Source organism: Solea solea, chromosome 7 (assembly GCF_958295425.1).
Source record: "Solea solea chromosome 7, fSolSol10.1, whole genome shotgun sequence".
NCBI lineage: Eukaryota > Metazoa > Chordata > Actinopteri > Pleuronectiformes > Soleidae > Solea > Solea solea.
In genome coordinates, this window is record NC_081140.1 from 10,843,168 (window position 1) to 10,863,877 (window position 20,710).

At 39.3% G+C, this 20,710-nt stretch overlaps 2 protein-coding genes across 2 annotated transcripts; one reads left to right on the forward strand and one right to left on the reverse strand.

The window, feature by feature from the left end:
- The first annotated feature begins 1,939 nt into the window (after positions 1-1,939).
- On the forward strand, positions 1,940-14,084 carry bace2 (beta-secretase 2). The gene is made up of 9 exons (XM_058634457.1): positions 1,940-2,555; positions 7,046-7,134; positions 7,449-7,665; positions 9,024-9,155; positions 10,250-10,384; positions 10,652-10,753; positions 11,130-11,279; positions 11,378-11,546; positions 12,252-14,084. Exons 1-9 carry the CDS (start codon positions 2,262-2,264, stop codon positions 12,491-12,493), a joined length of 1,530 nt encoding a protein of 509 aa, XP_058490440.1. The 5' UTR covers positions 1,940-2,261; the 3' UTR covers positions 12,494-14,084.
- Positions 14,085-14,194: 110 nt separating this feature from the next.
- On the reverse strand, positions 14,195-20,635 carry LOC131462896 (transmembrane protease serine 2-like). Its single transcript, XM_058634459.1, has 13 exons — positions 20,448-20,635; positions 20,096-20,234; positions 19,156-19,248; positions 18,691-18,804; positions 18,224-18,353; positions 18,018-18,128; positions 17,885-17,928; positions 17,397-17,559; positions 17,136-17,308; positions 16,364-16,465; positions 15,843-15,985; positions 14,804-14,956; positions 14,195-14,452 (listed from the first exon to the last, which is right to left on the reverse strand). Exons 1-13 carry the CDS (start codon positions 20,460-20,462, stop codon positions 14,435-14,437), a joined length of 1,398 nt encoding a protein of 465 aa, XP_058490442.1. The 5' UTR covers positions 20,463-20,635; the 3' UTR covers positions 14,195-14,434.
- Positions 20,636-20,710: the final 75 nt, after the last annotated feature.

A 20,710-nucleotide genomic window follows, 5' to 3' on the forward strand; every position in this document is an offset into this window, starting at 1 on the left:
CAAGTGCATGACAAGCAATGCACCAGAAAGATGAATTTTCTGGAATTTGGGTTATTGTTACGGGAGTGATTAAGTTCCATGAGAGGGGGGTGAGAAAGGGAGATGGGATAAACATGTGACAGTGAAGCTGAGGACTCATGAGGAAGTCAGAGCCAGACAGTGGTTGTCTCTGTGTGAAATGACCAGCATAAAGAAGGCCTGTGACATCGGTCTTCCTCTTTTTTTTAACTCTCAAAGCAGCAAATTAAACTGTCCCAGCTGAAACATGCAATGGACAAATACCACACACTTTCTAATGTGGGAAAGAAGATGGAGATTCCTTTTAATGGCAGTAATCTACACCAGAGCTTGTATTTCAGGAGCTGGTGCTTAGGTACAGAATAAAACAGAGAAGCTTTTTATTTTTAGGTAACATGTGATGCTCTGTACACACTGATGCTGACTGCCATGATTTCTGAATGACTTCAGCCACATAATTGTTTGGGGTGTTGTGCTTAAAATATAATGATAAGGTTGAGAAACCTCATTCACCTTATAAATATAACTTTATATATAACTACAACTTTTGCACATTGCAGATTATGAGGAAATGTCCTTGACCATGACTAACAAGTTCACTTTACTTAACAACCATAATGAGACATCCAAGGGCAATGGATTAAGTGACGCAAACAATCCATGTTGTGCTTCTCTACGTTCATACTCGGCTCTGAGTCTGGATATTGGTTCTGGCAGGCACACATGAAGTGATAGCGACTGGGCCAGATTGATTTCACAATAAAAGCCCACTAGATGAGTTTCAATCAGATGTGTTTGGGCAGGGCAGAAGGAAAACTGTGTGGGATGGCACTCTTATTTTGTAATTATTATTTTTTTACAGTAAATCTGTAGCAGTGACCAGTTTGAGTCCCCAAGTGGGAGGGTTGTGTCAGGAAGTGCATCTGGCATAAAAAAAAACATCTGACGAATCAAATATGTGGATCATCCACTGTGGTAACCCACTGAGAAAGACACAAATAAATAAATACAAGATTCTACCTGACGTTTACTCATACTAATTTCTTCATATTATTTTATTGTATTTTCTAGACACATTTTAATCTGTCTTGTCTAAGTCAGTACTCAGGATTTTAAATCAGGACTGGTCTAGGCAACATTCACTCATCACTGTTAAAATCACTGTGACTGGATGTAAACTTCAGTGCAAGCAATTACATATGTATGTAGTTAGAATGTCTGTTGTTTGAAAGATACTTGTGTGGATTTATAATTCTATTTTCCAGAAAAGTTTGCTATTTCAGTTCACTGATACAATTGATCTGAAAAATAGAGTAATTCTGATGTTAATGTATCATCCAACATACAACAATTCACAGTAGATCATTTGTCTTTTGGGTGGATCTTAATAAATTAGGCTATCTCATTTAGTTATTCTTTACATTATATTGTAAAGATGTGTATTATATTCAGTTGTAAACACAACATAAGGCCTCTCAGTAATTACAATTATTTCAATCAATATTGACACCATAATAATTTATTATTATCTAAAAGTCATAGTGGGAGAACACTATCATCTATGCCAGTGATTCCAATATTGGGGTGTGCAAAGTGATGTAGGGGGTGGGCAAAGTAAACAAAAAAAAAAAGCATATTAAAAGACACATAGATACATTCAGCTATTTTTTTTTTATTTAATTAAGTTAAAAAGTTTAAATAGATCTATTTGGTGGGAAATAATTGACTTAGAGACTCTGTGTGGTCAAATGTCTGAAGTGGTACAGGACTGTGAAAAGTCTGGGAACCACTAATTGGGGTTATCTATGCCATATTCTTTCTAATGTACAAATCTGGGCGTGTGCCGGATGTTTAAGAACATTTTATGTGCCTAAAATTGTTCACGAGCCCTTTATTTTGAAGGTGTTGACCGGAAATTCCGTTCTCTATTTCGGTTAGCTTGGTGTAGGAGGAGGAGTGGATGGAAGCAGACAAACATGTTTTCAGTGGAGATAGAGTCAGTTTTCAACATGTTGCTATGTTAAATATGTTAAGCGACTTCTTCTTTTGTTCCCCTTATTCTTCGTAGCAACGGGGAGGCAGTTGTGTTTCCATAATGGCGGTCACGTTAGTACAGGCGTTTTCATAATGGCTAAACTGAAAACTTGAGCTGGAAACTTTGAAGAAGCTGCAGTCTTGTTTTACGACACTCCTCTCTGCTGCTATCATAATTTATACACACATATTACAGCAAAACAACAACCATGGCATACTCTACATCTGCCATAATGTGGGCATTTGCTTTTAGCTTCTACTTCGGTGTGTCGAAGTGTCTCTTTACCATACCGCTGAAAATATACACGGGGAAGTTGAATGTGTCGTCGGCGTTGGATGCGACTCCTGCTCGGTTGACGTCGTCGAGCTCCGAAGTAAACGGCCTGTCTCTTGCCTCTGATCCGACTGGCACTGTCAACTTTCTGGACATGGAGAACAACCTGCTGGGAGATTCTGGAAGAGGTTACTACATTGAAATGTCCATTGGAACTCCTGGACAAACGGTAATATACATGTGTTTACGTGTATGGCTGCAATGATAAATCGAATCGCATCGGTTCCAAAATGAGCACTGTTTTGATAATCGATTAATAGGTCTGAGCGAGTTGTTAATACAATTTAAAAGAAACAACAACCTCTCTGAATTCATTTACTTTAGGTGAATATGTTCTTGTTCCTTTGCTCTTGTATTACAAAGCATATGAATATAAGTGATTTGTGGACAAAACAAAACTTCAAAGATGTCAGATCCTTTACACAATGTTCTGCTTTATTTGGTCAAGACTAACTTATTAATCGATCGTACACTATAACCGCATTCATTGGAACTTATGAATTAGTAAGACTCTTATCAGTTTCACTCTGTATGTGTTGCTTTTTTCTTATCTTTATTCTACAGATGTTCACAATGTATTTTATTTGACTTAATTCCATCAAACTGGCTTTATATGCACCTCTGTTTATCCTTGTGTTCCTCTGCTTCTTAGTCAATAGATATGCAAAGGGTCATGTGTTGCATTCACTGACTGATGGCAGACCTTGTGTGGCTGCTGTGAAGCACCATGTGATCCACTGATGGTGTCTCAGTGTGAATGATGCCTGAGCATGAGGGAACACTTGGCTGGCTGTGTTTGTTTCATGACTAGGAATGGGACTTCCCAAGATGTTATCACAAAAGCTTTCACAGTGACTTGATTGTAGCAAATTTCTTTATCTGGATAATCAATAAAGCTGCATGCGAGTTACTTAAAAATGCTGTCTATTGCACCCAACCTCGCGTGCACTTACTCATATGATGTTGCCTGTGAGGACCAGTGTTTCTTACCAGGCAGCTGACAGGGATTATGAGGCTCCCTGGGAGCAAAGAGCTGCCCCACTACTGTAGCCCGGATGCAGGCATATTTACTGCTCAGCTGTGTTCCTCTTAGTTTGCATTTAAATATGCCTATGTAATTTGTTGTCATCATTTCATATTGCTCATTACATAAAGTGTCTAACAAGTTCATATTAATGATTAAGGAGGACTAAATGGTCCCAGGAGAGCTGGAAGAGGGAATTGGTCCGTCACTATTAAAAATTCATGATGCTTTTGGGTGTTGTAGGTTTAAGACTGTGCTCTGCCATTTTGTTGTAAGTAGATGCATTTAAAAATGGAGCTCAAACAAACCAATAGTAGATTATCTCTTTGGTATATTATTGACTCATTGTTCTCGGTCTTCTCAACTTCAAAAGATTAGTGTTTTTAAGGCTTTTGGTGGCACAGCTCAGTTTTCAGGTTCACTGAGATTTATCAGTGCAGCCTGACATGTCACTTCCTTGTGTTAACCTCCTGGAGGATAATATGGCAGCATTTGCCAAGTGCAATTGTCTCACAACCTAACAGCCAGTCCTTGTTGTGCTTACACAGAGATGTCGTAATGGCACACCACACAAGAGACAATTCCATTTAATTCAAGTTTGTTCAGACTACAATTGATTCACATGTATTAACAAAGTATTCCCATTGACCCTTTTCAACTTATGTGAAGAGAAAGTGGTTGTGCTATCTTGTAGCACTCAGTCATTAGACTCTGTGGTTCATAATTATTCACAACTATAAGCAGTTTCCCACAGCCCTATTTCACAGAGCAACTGTATTACCACACAGATCACCACAATAATCTAATCATTTCTTCCTAAAACCACAACCATCCCTAGTCATTTCACATCACATCAATGTATGATCCACATCCATCCATCAGTTAATCTCCATGGCAGAGGTACATTTTAGCAGACAGATGAATGGAGGCAGATCATGACATTATAATCTCTTTCATGATTAAGAAATAAGGAATTTAAGTCATTACAATATTTAAACGAGTCTATTACAGAAAGTAACCCAAATATTTTTTCTTTATAACAAAATGTTTAATGATTGTGCAAATTCACAGTTTGTATTTGTATTTTTCAGTGGGAAACAAAAAATGTCCCACTAAAATCTGCCATCACTATATTAGCGGAAGTGGTAGCAGAAGACAATCATTTAAAAATAAATAAATAAAGTCTAGTGTGTGACAATTGAAACAATCCTATATTTAAATAGACATTTGTGACATTTTCAGAATTGTTACATCCCTATTCATTACCTATATTGGCTCCATTAAGCTTTTACTGTTTTTATATCTGTTAGTGTGTGTACAACCGTGTGTTAACCTTTTTATGAGGAAACTTTGGCCTCCAACAGAGCTGCATCTGTTGATTTCTCACTTTTTTACAGCAGGTGATTTAACATGTCATAGCAGGGGAAGTACAGGTGCAGATAATGACGTGACCAATGACTCAGGCCCCTGAATTGTCCCACTAAGCTAGTGAACTAGTCTAGCACACACATTACCTGGCAGGTAACCAGTTGGAACCAATTCATTTATTTGGAGAGCAGTTGTAACTGTTATCAGTGTCATTATGAACAGGTTTGTTTTAAAAACAGCTGTGGGCTATTTGGGATTGGTGTCAGGTGACTGTCTCAACTGTTTGTTTTTTTCAGTATTGAAACAAATTTCCCTGATTGTTTAGCTCTCTAAATGTGAATATTTACTGGTTTCTTTGCTCCATTCAAAAAAGAAATCATTCAAACAGAGTCATTTTGGTTTGTGGACAAAACAAGACATTGAAGAACATCATCATGTGGAGGTTTGGGAAACACTGATCGACATTTTCTTACATTTTATGGACCAAACATGGTCTCGAGTAATCGAGAAAATCAGTTAGTTAGTTAGTTAGTTGCAGCCCTAAAATTGTCTCTGCTGTGACAGAATTGTAAGTGAAAATATGAGTTGTAGAGCGACACACCACTTTTATAGCTTCCCGGGAATAGTTTAATTTGCGGTAGATGGAGAAAAACAGTCAGTGTTGGCAAAATGACCTGTAACTCGGTGCTATTAAGTGATACTGCCTGTATTATTCCAACTAAATGATAATGTGATTACAGGGCCACGGTGTTAAATGAGGCAATATTCAAATGAGCCACTAATTGCCACATCTGTTAGCATGTGGCACAGAGAGGCTGAGGTGTCGGTTGGAAGGCCTCACATCTGCTAATTGGTACAAACAGGTAGCAGATGCACATTGCTGCCACGGAGCCACTGCCAATTAGACAGTGAGCGCTCAACTGCAGGCTGGCACAGCAGTGGGGGAAGAGATTTGCCTGAGGCTCAGGTGGCAAGCAGGAGGAGGATAGTGTGACTAGAACAGATCAGCAGCGTGGGGATAAGAAATGCCCCATGCTCCCTCTCCTCCACCACAAGGTCCCAGTGTTTTCTAAAATGGCCTGTTTGGTCAGCTCAGGTCTTGTGTGACTGGACTAATGCCATCAAGGCGGTGGAGGGGTTTTTAGAAGGCACGGTCACTGTGATGGGACCAGTGCCAGTCCAATGAGGAGGAACTGATAAGCCCACATCCTCCAGGCAGACCAACAGTGGCTTCCTGTACAAGACTTAACCGATCAATAACGCATGGTTGATGATTACAGAATTGCTTCGTAATGACTTTATGCACACCTAAGCATGACAATGGGCTGATGGCTGTAAGGAATTATGGTCATTTGGGTTTCTGAGGAAATAGTGCAGCGTAAAAATGAGCAGACTTTAGTTTGTCATGGTTTATGTGTGGTTAGCTTTAGGGCTTAAGAGACAAAGCTCAAGGAAGTGGATGTTTGAAATAACTTCCTTGTCCGCCACACTCGTTTTAAACTAAAGAAAAAACACTTCCTGCTGTTCTGGTCTGAAACAAAGTAAAAGACAGCCACAGAGAAACGATGATTGATTGTTGCAGTAACTATTGATTCCTGAGCAGCTGAGCATAATAAATTATTTCCAACTATTTTCATGCACTGTGTCATGTGATGTGACTGAAAAACCCCTGTATAGAACTCTTTGATGTTGAGTCGTCAAGAGGCTGCATGGAGTCATGGTTTATGACCTCATCGTGGCGACGAGTGCCTGCTCGTGAGTGCCAGTGTGGCTACTGCTCGGTTGTGGGGGTGACAGAAATCTGCAGGCTCATTAAATCCTAGTCGCTGACTCGATGCCTGGAAGACAAAATGATCTCAACTGTTGTGAGCTGGTGCCCACTGTGCACATGACACATACCAGTTGTGTCCAAAGCCAGAGGCAATCGTGTTTGACTTATAAATCACACATTAGAGAGTAATTATAACGGGAGGTGTTCATTTACAAAGCTGTTTACGGTTGTTTGTTTCAATAAAGATATTCAGTATGACATTCCTGCTCATGTGCAGTTATGCTCTGAGTTTGACTCAAATATTTTTATAATAAAAAAAAAAAGTTGTAATTGTTTTAAAACATGAAAGTCTGCTCATCAAAATAACCCACAAGCTTCACCTTAAGGTTATATATTCTTTTTACATTGTGACTTCGAAGCTCTGAAAATCTGGGTGTGGTTGCAATAGATAACAGTTGTGGTTGTTAAAGCAAACATTTCCTCTTTTTCTTTCCAGCTCAACATCCTGGTGGACACGGGCAGCAGCAACTTTGCTGTGGCTGCAGCTCCACACCCCTTCATTACTCACTACTTCAACACTGCACTGTGAGTGGCTCCAGCTCTTCTACACAAACTCTTGAAAATATGATAGTTGAAGTGTCTTCCTCATCTGCTCTCCATCACCCATGATATGTTGTAACATAAACAGAATTTATCCGGGAATTTGATCAGAGATTGGATTTTCCCATTATCCCTATTCTAACCAGTAATTTATACAATCCTGGAAGGCTTACCTGTGTCCTTTTCAGAGTTTTCACTTACTACTAGTATTAATTTGATGTAGTTCAATGGAACTTCATCAATTCACCACAAGCCTTTGTAAACTGTTCCCACTTCTTGGCTTCTCTGTCTGCGTTTAGCTCAAGCACATACCAGTCAGTTGGTCGGACTGTGGCTGTCAGGTACACCCAGGGCAACTGGGAAGGTGAACTGAGCCTTGACCGTGTCTCCATCCCCAAAGGCCCAAATGGGTCCATGATCATCAACATAGCTGCCATCCTGTCATCTGAGGGCTTCTTCCTTCCTCAGGTCAACTGGCAAGGCATCTTGGGACTCGCCTATCCCATGCTGGCACGGGTGAGAGAGAAAATCCCAATATCAAATTTCCTCAATCTGAGATTGCTCAAATCAGAAAACATGAATAGATAACTGTGACTAGGGGATTGATTATGTAGAATAGAAACAATACATTTGAATGTGGAACAGCACTTTTCCCCTTCATTCAGTCTGTATGTCAAATTATAACATGGTCTTAATGGTGAGTATTATTTTATTCATGAAAATGTATTTTCTACATCCAGCATCCAGCTTTTAATGTAAGAAAAAAAGCATGTGACTCATGGTTTACAGAAGGGGAATATAATTTCCTTGATAATGTCAGATTGTATATAGTTAATGGAACAGCACTGCATAACCTTCTACTGTCCTGCTTTTATTTTCCAACCCTGAATATCTGTTCCAAATAAGATCTTATTTGTAGTCATGGGCATTTCACATGACAACAGAAAAGTTCTATGTTGATTATTTATTTTCTGCTGCAAAGGGGGGTGTGGTGCTTTTGCCCCCCAGTGTTTCTGTACTGTTTATCACTTAATCTGCAGTAACATTCTGTGTTTGTGCTGCCGTCTTGGCCAGGTCACTCTTGAAAAAGAGGTTTTAAATCTCAATGAGTTTTTTTACCTGGTTAAAATAAAAATAAAGAGTGACGACAGTGTAAACTGGTACAATGCATCCTTGGATTCTGTGCCGACTACAGCATCCTTTGGGATGAAAGGCCAGTGATTAAAGGGTCAGATATGCTCACACTGACCACTTTGTGCTGCTGGGTGTCCCGTGAATGTTCAGGTTTAACTCGTCTGAGGGATTTTTGTTATTCTGGTTGTGAAAACCTGTTTTTAGAAACAGGAGATTGTCCTGTAGTCGAGGGTCACTTTTTCTCACCTACTACTCTACATACAGCCCTGTGCAAAAGACTTAGGCCGCCATGACATTTGTTTTAGTAATGTTAGTTTTACTTGATTGGAACAAATCTAGAGAATATGATAAGCATGTGTGTAGTTTTAACAACAACACATTTTCCCAGAAAGAAATCAGCTTCTACAGGTTAAACTGTCCGGTTTACAGTGTGACCTACTGTTACACTTAAACAATAGCATGACCCTGGCTCTCTTAAACCTGGAATGGAACACTACTGTAATTAATGTTACTGGTAAAAGCTATTCCATGTTTCCAAAAAATTCACATCTGGCTCTTTGTGATGGATGTTTTTTTAGTTAGAAAGTTTTTGTAAAATACAGTCTGGCAGAAACATTTTTTAAATACATTTGTAATGTGGAAAAAGTAATCACACAAACGTGTAATGGAAAATGTTCAAAGCCCAAATTGAATAACACAAGTTAAACACTACATACTGTATTCTCTCCTCTCTCAATCAGCCCGACTCAACTGTGGAGCCCTTCTTCAACTCTGTGGTGCAACAGCTGGGAATTCCAGACATCTTCTCCCTCCAGATGTGCGGCGCTGGACTGTCAGCCAGCAGCACAGAAGACCCTGCAGGCGGCAGTTTTGTGAGTAGTTTGATCAGATTAATGCGTCAACTGTATTGGTCGTACTGTTCCCTCAAAGGCAAGGAAGATGTATTTTGAACTAAACTAATTTTTTATTACCTCTGCCAATGAGTTGATGACGATTGGTCATAATAGAAGTTCAGATTTAAAAAAAACAAACAAATTTTTCACACAGAAACCACATTCAGAGGTGGCATTTGTCCACATTCCTGAACTGCATGAATGCAGTTTATCCTCAGTACAGATTAGAGGGATTAGAGATCACCTCCTCAGATACTGGCGGTCATGTGGCCAGTGGTAGTTTAGTATTAAAACTAAGAGGCGATCACACATGAATGTATTTGCCACCACCTCCACAATATTAACTCTGATTGCTATATGATTTCTTTTTTGTTAATGGTTGAATTTATTTGAGCATGAGTAGAGCATTGATTAACTTGAGCTCTCTCTCGCTCTCTCTCTTGCTCTCTCTTGCTCTCTCTTCCTCTCTCTCTCTCTCTCTCTCTCTCTCTCTCTCTCTCTTACAAACAGCATTTTATTTGTGCAAACAGTCATGAGGTCAGCTTGTATTTGTACTAAGGGTAGTGCAGCCAGCTCCTAACATGCTTCACAGGAGACACATCTAGGAAGCGTTTTCATGCCAGATGAGAACAGTGCTATCCACATGTTAATACCAGGTGTGAATGGAGTCTCTGAATGCTTTCTCCTGAGTGATTGGTTTTTGAGTGGCATGTGGATGAGACGCTCTTACTCTCAGACTAAATAAACAATTAGATCAGTCAGATCAGCTTGGCGTATTTAAGTGACATGAGCTGGTATCTTCCTTGTCCGAGTGGTTTTTCCACTGGAGGCACTGTCAACTCTGAATGCCACTAATGAAGCTAAGATAGTATCTGACACTGGAACATGGAAAGGCTCAAAGCTTTGCATCCATGCATCATATTGATCTACTGACACAGAAAGATGGATAAGATATAAGATAGCTGTGTGTGTATTTACTATATATTCAGCCAAAATAAATGGATTGTGTGAGTGTGTTTCTGTGGTCACACCTGACCCATAAATGACTGAAGAGATCTTTTTTTCCTCCTCAGATTATGGGAGGCGCTGAGCCGACTCTGTACCATGGGTCAGTGTGGTACACTCCTATAATAGAGGAGTGGTACTACCAAGTGGAGGTGTTAAAGCTGGAGGTTGGAGACCAGAATCTGGACCTTGACTGCAGAGAGGTAAATTTCAACCTCTCATGTTTCCTACCTCAGACTGTTAAAATTATTCCAAGCAGTCGTACAGGCATTATTGATGAGCTGACTGTATACGAGTAACAGCACAGAATTGAAAAAGAATCTGCAGTTCTGGAAGGAAATGCTAGCCAGTTTGTCATTTTGAGAAACTCCCTCACTTCTATTGTTTTGTTTGTTCAAGGTCTTCTATAGGAGCCTATTGAGCTGAGAAAACCCCTGCTGCACTTCACTCTCTTTCTCCCTTTCTTTCAGTATAACATGGATAAAGCTATAGTTGACAGTGGGACAACACTGCTGCGACTTCCTGTCAATGTCTTCAATGCGGTGGTAGAAGCCATCACACGCAGCTCACTGGTACGCTGATGTCTCTCCACAGACAATGATGAAACATGTTGTCAGAGCAAAGAGATGCAGAGGAGGATAGCGCACACTCACTGTTCAAGGACGTAGTTGCTTTCAGAGAAAAGATCAGGACTTTTTCTGCTGTAGAAAAGTGTGTTTGTGTGGCCCCCCCCCCCCATTTCACACATTTTTTCACCTTTTACTACAGCATACAAAACAGTGATCAAGGTTAATTTGAACATGAAAGCAGCATTTTCAATTAATTTATCCATATCCTTGCAAGTAAAAATGACATTTGTTGGAAAATAAAAGCAAAAACCTGTTGCAGGGCTGTACTGACCTCTTTCTCGCTCTCTCTCTTGCTTGCTTTCCTTTTTCTGGGATTCAGATCCAGGATTTTTCTTCAGGGTTCTGGGATGGCTCAAAGCTTGCATGCTGGATGAAGGGAGAGAACCCCTGGACATTTTTCCCGAAGCTCTCCATCTACCTGAGAGCCACAAACACCAGTCAGTCCTTCCGTATCACCATTCTGCCTCAGGTACTCACAATAGATGAACATAAACACAAAGACAAGTCATCCTTTCTTAACAATTACCAGTTCTCATTCATCTCTGTTCACTTGTCATCATCTTACAGCTGTACATCCAGCCGGTCACCGAGGTGGACGGCACACTCGACTGCTTTCGTTTTGGATTGTCGTCGTCAACTAATGGCCTGATTATCGGCGCTACTGTTATGGAAGGCTTCTATGTGGTGTTTGATCGAGCCCAACACAGAGTCGGCTTTGCACTCAGCACCTGTGCAGGTACAGGATTACACAAGACCATTACAAAGAAGTGATAGACCTATCACAGTGGTCCAAATAACTGCAGTTTGATTCTGTGTCTTAAACACATGTTAATCTGCTATCATAATCTACGTATGGCCACAGGCATAGGGTTGTCAACTATGAACAAGCTGCCTTTGAGTAAAACACTTGATATTTAATTTCTGTAATCAGCAATATTTTTATGATCAAGTGATAAAAAAATCTCTCAACTGATTTTAACAAAATCCTTCCAAACATATTTTCTCATCTTTACATTTATACATCACCTGTTCTTAAATTGGCGAAGAACATATATTTAATCTGTCATCTAAACTGATGTTTATAAATCTTGACTAAAAGAAATCACTTATTCTCCTTGGCGTTCCCTGACCATGTATAAGAGCTGGAAGTTGTAGTGTTTTGTACTTTTTAGTGACCTTGTTTCTATGTTTTATATTGCTTTCACTTTACATTGTTTCATATCTTTTCGGTTTTATGTGGTTATGAACAGCACTTTGGTCAATTTGTTTTTAAATGTGCTACAGAAATCAATTTGGATTGGCTTGGAAGTGGGATACACATTTAGCGATACAATTTCAAATCTGCAGTTGATTGTTCTTTATCTTTTGAAACAATATCCACATGACTTATGTTTATATATTTCTACAACTCTTCCCTCCACCCATCTTGCATTTCCTGCAGTTAGAGGTGGAGTGGCTCTATCAGAGATAACGGGACCTTTCTCAGCATCTGACGTGGCGGCCGACTGCTCCAGCGGCGTGCTGAAGGAGCCTTTGCTGTGGGTCATCTCCTACACCTTGATGGCGATCTGCGGTGTGGTCCTCATCGTCCTGTTGCTGCTGCTGGTCCTTCCCTGTCGCCGCAGAGACCACTTCGGAGAGATAACGGACGAGTCATCACTGGTCCGTCATCGTATCAAATGACTGAGAGGGACTGGAGGGGTGAACGGGATGAACGGGCAGGGACACAGAGATCAGAGCCCCTCCACAGCAGTGGAGAAGGGGTTGAGCCTGCATGGACCAGTGGCACATGGCTCTGAACGTCTGACTGACTCAAGACTGCACTCATCTGCTTTGGCCTCAAGAGGTAGCCTTAACAGACCAACTGCCTCTTAAAGGGAAAGTCCACCCTAAAAACACTGAAAAGTGGACTTCTTGAAAAACCAACAACTGTCAATGTAGTCATTATTACAGTTCCCTGCTTCCTTCTTACTCTCAAGGATAGTTCATGACAGCTTTTGTCATATGTAGACAATGTGACATGGAGAAAGACATCGAGCATAGAGGAAGAGCAGGTTAAAGATCTTAATGCCATGTGGCTATGGGACAGCGTTTAGTGATGTTGTGGCTGGCTGCTGACAGTATTGGTCTTTCTAATGACACACCAAAAACCTGGGTGAAGTATTAGAGGGCACTCAAGTCAAGTTCCGGCTTGGCAGAGCACAAAGGTGATCACGGACACAAACAGAAAGGTGAACAAAACTATGAATCACTTTATGATGCGGGGCAGTTTAAGAATGTCTACAGGTAAAATGTGTTCCTTACAGATAATCAATGTGGATTAGCAGTGCTTAAAACATTTTCCAGTGTTACTCAAGTCAAAGATGAGACCTTTGAGTGTGCCTTTACAGCAGAGTGTGTTATCAACAGATCTTTCTTTTAGCCTTTTCTTTTAAAGATCTAACGACAGCTGTTTATTTCTACTACCGTCTTGTATGTTTAAGTTAACCTCCAATCAAAATAATGTCTGAGTCTGTTAAAGTTATGGGATGAAGCTGCTCAGTCAGTCACTGTTCACAGGAAGGAGTACTACACATGTTTGCAGTGCAGCCTGAAGTGCCTTTAGGTCTCTGTTCAGTGCTTTATGAACAGCAGACTTATTCTGCACTTTTTTCTTAAGTTAATCAAAAGTGTAATAGAACGTCAAAGACCAATATTTCTAGATCTATCATGCAATTTGTTATGAATGTAATGTACTATTTACTAATACTGCATACATACAAGTTTATATTTAAATTTCTTTGAATATGGTTGTATTGTTCTGAATCTTCTCATTTTAGATGTTCAAGGGTGCATATTTATACATCACATTTTATACAAAATCAAACACTAAAATTAGGAGCCAAATGTTTTTTTTTTGAAACTGAAAAAGACTACTTGGTTTTCTGTGAACCAATTAGCTTTCCATGTATTATGCAATATGATGTTTATAGTGTCCTGACACTCGAAACACTTTGATAGTATTGTAGAAGTCAGTGATACAGGTTCATGGAACATGGTGAGACCACAGACTGTGCTGCACAATCATTCTGAAACTATCTGTGCCTTTAAGCTGAGAATCCTGTGATTTGAGCTCCATGAACGCACGACTGTCGACCAAATCGTAGAGTTGGAAAGTGAAGGTACACTTGAATTTTTGAATGTTTGCTTATTTATATTGAAAGTGTATTTCCTGTGCCTAAATTAAATTTTCTGCTGTAAATAAAAACGGACCAGATGATGGTGTTAGATGCTTGATGTAGTTTGTGGGTGACATCTTGTGTTGACGTGCGGTATCTCCACTGACTGACTGATACACCACGAAATAGTGACGGGGACATTTTGCAGCTGTTTTATAGACGACTGAAAGACCTATAATTCACAAATATGATACAAAAAATAAAATATATAGTATGAAAACATGGGAAGAATCTCATTAATTTGAAAAAACCAAAGTCTTCATCAACGCTATGAAACTATGAAGATGGAGAGCAGAGCAATGGGGAATAAGTTATATTGTTGATACAGATATTTCACTGGAAAAAAATGTGCCTGCACTGTTAAAAATATTGTAAACAAACATTTGAAGTGGCTCTGGCCTTGTCATCACTCATCTTGATGCATCTGTTAACAGAAAAACAAAAAAAACTATTTCACTGCATGTAATCAATGTCTCCATGTCTCACGACAACAAAATGAAATATCCTAGTGAGAAGAGTAGCTCATAGAATGTCATCATGTAAACAACAGCCAGTTTTCAACAAAAGGTTAAAGACCAGTTAAACATAATGTCTGCATTTGGATCACACTTTTGACTTGATATTAAAAATATCCTAATAATAATCCTAACTTGTATCAAGAACGTGCTTTGAGTTGATTAGGGTTGAAACAATTAATCATTTATTAAATCATTAAAACTGAATTTGAAATTCATCATTGCTCTGTAAAATATCTGCTGTAAATGCTTCAACATACCTTCATCTGCAGGTGGATCCAGTCCAGGAAATAAGTGACGTTTCCAAAAACACCTGGTTTGCTCTTCTCAGCACAGTGTTCCCCCCAAATAATGTCCCCTTCCAGCCACCACAGGCCGTCTTTCAGGGACACCAGAGGGCCGCCACTGTCAGTCTACAAATGAGTTCAGCACGTGTAGAAATGAAAAGGTTCATTTTGGACATTTTTTGATGAAATTATTTTCATTTGGCAGAAAATAAATTAATGAATTGTTGCTTTTCACTATCCAAGAATAGGCTTTTTACAGTTTTATCATGAGCTGGGTGAGCTCTATAGAGACTGCCATTGTTGACCACCATGTTTCTACAATAGCCCACAAATGACAAACTAATCTTTTGAGGCTGCATATATTCCGCAAAATACTTGGAAGGGAAGGATGTGGTGAGCTGCAACATGCAACTTCATCGATAAATGAATTTTATACACTATACTTTTAAATTCATGTCAAAGGCTTTTACAATTGTCTTCTTTGGTTTATTTGTCAGTCATTCAGTTTCAAAGGACGTGGCGTCATTGGAGAGTTTCCCCGTGCCCCAACTTCATTGTTAGTTACAACGTGGAAGGGATTATTTAAACTATGTCGAGGACACAGTACAGGTTTTGTTTAAATACGCCCCAAAGCACGTTACGTAAGAGCATGAAAATGCCTTGAATCTTTTCACAAACATGAACAGTTTTAATCCCACTGATCTGGTTGAGCAGGAAAACCTGCGTTATACCAGAAAACAAGTTGTCAGAAAGACACTGTTACTACTTATGCATGTACCAATTTCTTTTAATATAATATTGTTCCGTTAATCCCTTCATTCAGTATTCAAGGAATGCGTTTGCAGTTAATACTGAATCAAATCAGCCCCGAAGGCCGAACCAACGAACCGACACTTCACGTCATGTGACAATATGCGAGTGTGTATAATGTCTTTTCACAGTTAGAAAAAAAGGACCTGATTTGTGCTGCTGTGGTTTATACACAAATATACAAATATTTCGTTTTTCTTACTTGGCATGCGTTTGTCCCTGCCTCCATCTCTCTGGCACAGAACATGTCCCGTGATATCTTGCCATTGTAAGCTGAGAAACTGTTGCACTCTGCATCATCTATGAGAGAGACCTCAGCCTCCATCAGGTGTGCAGAGGCAGCGTCTGGCAAAGAGACACAACAGACAGAAATACCACATTATATCATTAACTATTATTATAATTATTATTATTATTATTATTATTATCATAATAAACCTGGACCTTCTTTCATCTTGACATTCATTTAAAGTTATACTTAATAGTAACAAACTTACTGACTGCCAAAAAAAATGTGATAGCAGGCCCAGTTCATATAAAAGTCTTATTCTAGGGCTATGAAAACCAAACAGATTTCATTTCATAAGTGATTATTCACTTACATATAGATACTTAGCTTCCTCCTTTAAAGGCCAATAAAAGCAACATTACAAACTTTAGTGCCCTCCAGTGGTAGTACTATAACACCACGCATTTCCATCCAAGTCAGTTTTGTTGTTTCACCTCCATTTGCTGTGCGAACAAATGGTGTTATCCAGCCTTTCTGAGGAACGGTGAAGTTTAGACCAACATCTGGGAGGCAGACAGCGCCGATGTTTCTGGAGCCTTACAAAGAAAACAAGATGGCTGCTGTTAAAAGCCAGGCTCTGGTATTCATACAGAGCATGTAGTATACATTTATCAACTACAGAATCAGGGCCATCGTTTAAACATACATTTGTTAAAGTGTGCTCTCTTGGGGCTTGGTGACTAAATTCACGTTGAACCTTTTTCATTTTTAAAACTTTTTAAAGTTTTTATTGCCTTATTCTTGTCTTTCTTCTTACTGGTTGCTTAAATAATGTCATTTCATCTTTAACACTTTTACTGAAATAACTGAATGAAAAACTTATGGATAGAATAAGATATTTAAATAGAATATGCAATTAAATAAGAGATCAAAAGAGGAATATAAAATATAAGAGAGGATATTCAAAATGTATAGAGGCACAGGATTGTTACACTGATGAATTTCACAGTTTTATACCAATACAGTGGGAAAATTTGCACAAAAATTACAACACTTATTTTTACTTTGAAAAGCATTTTGTTTTGAAAGGTACAATATAAATAAAGTTTATTAGTAGTATTAGTATTCATTTTAGGTGTACTACAGGTAAAATGACAGCAGACTACGTTATCTTTATTAAACAAACCACAATTCATTATTATCCAGGATGAGCCCTGGTCAAGTGTCGGCCATTATAATTTATTTGGTAAAAGTATGGAAAAGCACCTGTGAGGTCAAGAGCTTTGGTGAGCCTCATCAGAGCGATGTCATTTGTGCGAGTGAGGCGGTTGAAGCCCTCATGGGCAATAATGTGACTCACAGTGTGGGCAGGGTTGAACAGTGAGCCTAACGGATCCACTATCCCAGCATACACTGCCCAGTCTCCAGGATTAGAGTTCCTGATCGGTAAAGAAACACCAGATAAAAGACTCAGGCTGGATCAGACCAACAACCACTGCGTCGAGAATAAGTGTGGTCAGACCTCACCTGGCCATACAGTGTGCTGCAGTCACTATCCAGTAGGGGGAGATGATGGCTCCTCCACAGCGATGAGAGCCAGAGACCTGCAGACTGACCTGCCAGGGCCACGACCCGAGGGAGGCCTGCTGGCCCCGAGAGGCGGTGCTGGAATTCACCCCACTCCCACAGTCTGAGGATAAAACTGTTGTTACTGAGGGGCCTTTTCAATGCAACTGTGATTTTACATGCTTGTGTAAAAAATAAGGGTTGTAATTGAATAATCACAGTCAAACTTTGAATAAATACAGAATTGTCATGTTGGTGGAGCTTTTTCTGAACTATTTGCAATATAATAATGATGGGAGAATTACATAGTTGAAGCACCATGGAAAGTATTTAAGAACAAACAAAACTGCATCAACTTTGACTGAAAACAAAAGGCAAATGTTACCGTACCTCTGCAACAAGAAAGGTTAAAAATCAGAATATTAAAAACTAAATATAGGTTAACATACCAGTGCAACGCAACGTCACCACACTGTTGTTGGGACAAAATTTGCTGCAAATGAAAAAAAAGGACAAATTAGCTTTAAATGGATCCAGTATTAGTCCTTAATGTTACTTATTTATTATTACTAGGTTGCTCACCTGGGAACAAGCTGATGGAGAATGAATGCATCGGGGTTAGAACCAGATTTCACGATTAAGAATCCGTCATCAGTGTCCGTCCTCTGTTGGCCTGATTTAAAGTATGTGTCCCTGTCAAACCACACAATCATCAAGTACCACCTCAATTAGACGGTTCACATGGCAGTGACTGTTTCAGGATCCAGTGAACCACGTGAACACTTTACCTGCTGTATCCAAAGGTGCGGCAGCTTGCTCTGCCCTGCTGCTCGGTCCAGCCATGAGAGCAAACACTCTTCCAGCTTTTAGTTTCAGCTGAGTACATCTGCAGGAGGAAACTGGAGCCGCGCAGCCTCACTGAGCGCAAACACACGGCAAACACAAACAGTGACTCGTCATTTTGTGACAAGTGGAAAGTAGGTGTGGAGGTTAAGAGTCAAGTCACTTTTTAACACTTATTATCAGCACTACTGACATTATACCAACACCAATGGTGACCCTTCAGGATTATGTCACTCTACAGAATATAATCATGAACAGCAGAGTGTGGAAAAAAAATACAGAGCCTTGATGTATTTATGATCCACAAAAAACATTTTTTGTTTGTTTTACTGTGTTTTATAAATATAATGGCATGTGAAGGATTTTCAGGTGGATTTCATCCTGCACTTCTGCTCTGATTGAGGCAATTTACCACAGTGAGCTTCATCCTGGCCTGCTGGACAGTCCATCACTCCATCACACCACTGGGATTCCCACACACAGCTCCCATCACCACACTGCCTCCCGTGCACACAGGAGGAGGAAACTGGGAGGTAAGATAGAACACAGGAGAATAATGTACAATAATGCACTGATATGTGTGTGTGTTCTTGTATTTGTTACCTCTGTGGGGCATTTTCTGGTATAAACACTGACCTTGTCAGGACCAGTTGACCAAAACCTGGTCCTAAAGGGGCAGAACCTAATTTCTGAGGAACTGGTTAAGGTTAGTGTGAGGCATTAACTAGTTATGGTTAAGGTTCAATGTCTAATTTCCACATTAATAGAAGTCAATGAAGTGTCTTCGCTGTGCAAAGTTGTGTGCGTGTGTGTGTGTGTGTGTGCAAGGTAAAGGTGTTGCATTACACTGAACAGCAGAGATTAATCCTGCACTCACAGTAATAACCGAGGAGGATTCCAGTCACCAGGAGCAGGAGCATTAGAGAGAGCACAGCAGCCACAGTGAACGAAGCGCACCTCTGATTTGCATCTGACAAAACACAACACACACTGACTGTAAAATCCTTTACGCTAAGATTTCCCATTTGTCACAGACACATATCTCATATATGAACCGTCTTGCAACTTTTTTTAAATTCCCCACAATTTTATTTATTTATTTTATTTTGTAGAAAAAGAAATTCTTCATCTGAAATGATCATATAAATACAAGCTCATGACAAAAGACAGTTGCATTAAAACCAAACTGATTTTTCTTCTTTAAATAAACTGAAGAAAGAGAACTCAGAGAACCAAACCTCAGCTAAGGCCACTCCATTTCCCACAGTAAAAATGGAACAAAATACAGACTTCAAAAAACTACACAATAACACTTTCAAGCAATAAAATTAATTTTTAGCAGAGTTGTTAACAGATATGTCAAAACCCTGTCTCACAAGGTTAACACCTGTTTTTTTAAAAACCTAATAAAAAAAACTCTGGATCTGTCAAAAGTAATTTCTTCCTTTTAGTACTTTTTGACTTATACTACTTACAAACACTCACAGGGAGACTAAAAACAGGTTATAACACTGATATTTTAGTCATAACAGAATAATGGATGTCCTCAGTAAAACAACTTGCACCTAGTTAACCCGAGTAGAAGAGTAATTATCTGTTACAAATATATCACTTACATAAAAAGTTCTATGGGTTAATGTTAAGATACAAATCTGACAAATTTTGTCCAACTTTCGGAAAAAGAGATGTTCTTTAGATGGCATTAAATAATAAATGCTGAGTAACATTTAAATGCATGATCATAATTAGTAAAACCATCAAATCTCTGAGATAAAGATACATTTTTTGCCACTATAATGAAAAAGAGACTCAGCTACCTTTTTTGGGGGGGACAGAGTGGCTAAACTCAGGTGGAGGTGTTGGTGCCATATGGTGAACATACTGGGGCTTCACATCTTCCTGGCCATGCTTCCACTCTCCATCATCATGAATGAAACAACGACTTGAGTCCAGATACTGTCAGAGAAAGTTTTAGTGATAGTGAGAATAACGTTTTCAAACTGTGGCTACATTTATTCTCTTTGAAAGAAGAGTTCAGAGCATCAGTAAAACTCTCACAACTGTAAAAAATGAGATCGTCCAGCATGTCAAATTCAGAAATAACCATTTCAAATACTCATGTATGAATACGTAACTCTATTTACATCTATTTAAACAAGTTGTACTTACCAGATCGGTGGTCATTTTCTGTTTAAATCAGTATCTTTCAATTCACTGATGGATGCAGAGGGAAAAAAAACGTCTTCATGAAATAATTCACTGGTACAAGAGCAAATGAAGCTATAAAAGAAGTTTCTCGTAGCTCAAAGTCACGAGCGAGATCTATATCAACTCCTCTCACATTTGCCCTGAACTGCTTTGATAACATTAAGAGTTTGCATGATTGCCTGCGTGCTCACACCCCACACTTCATCAGCATTGGTTTGAAGTTC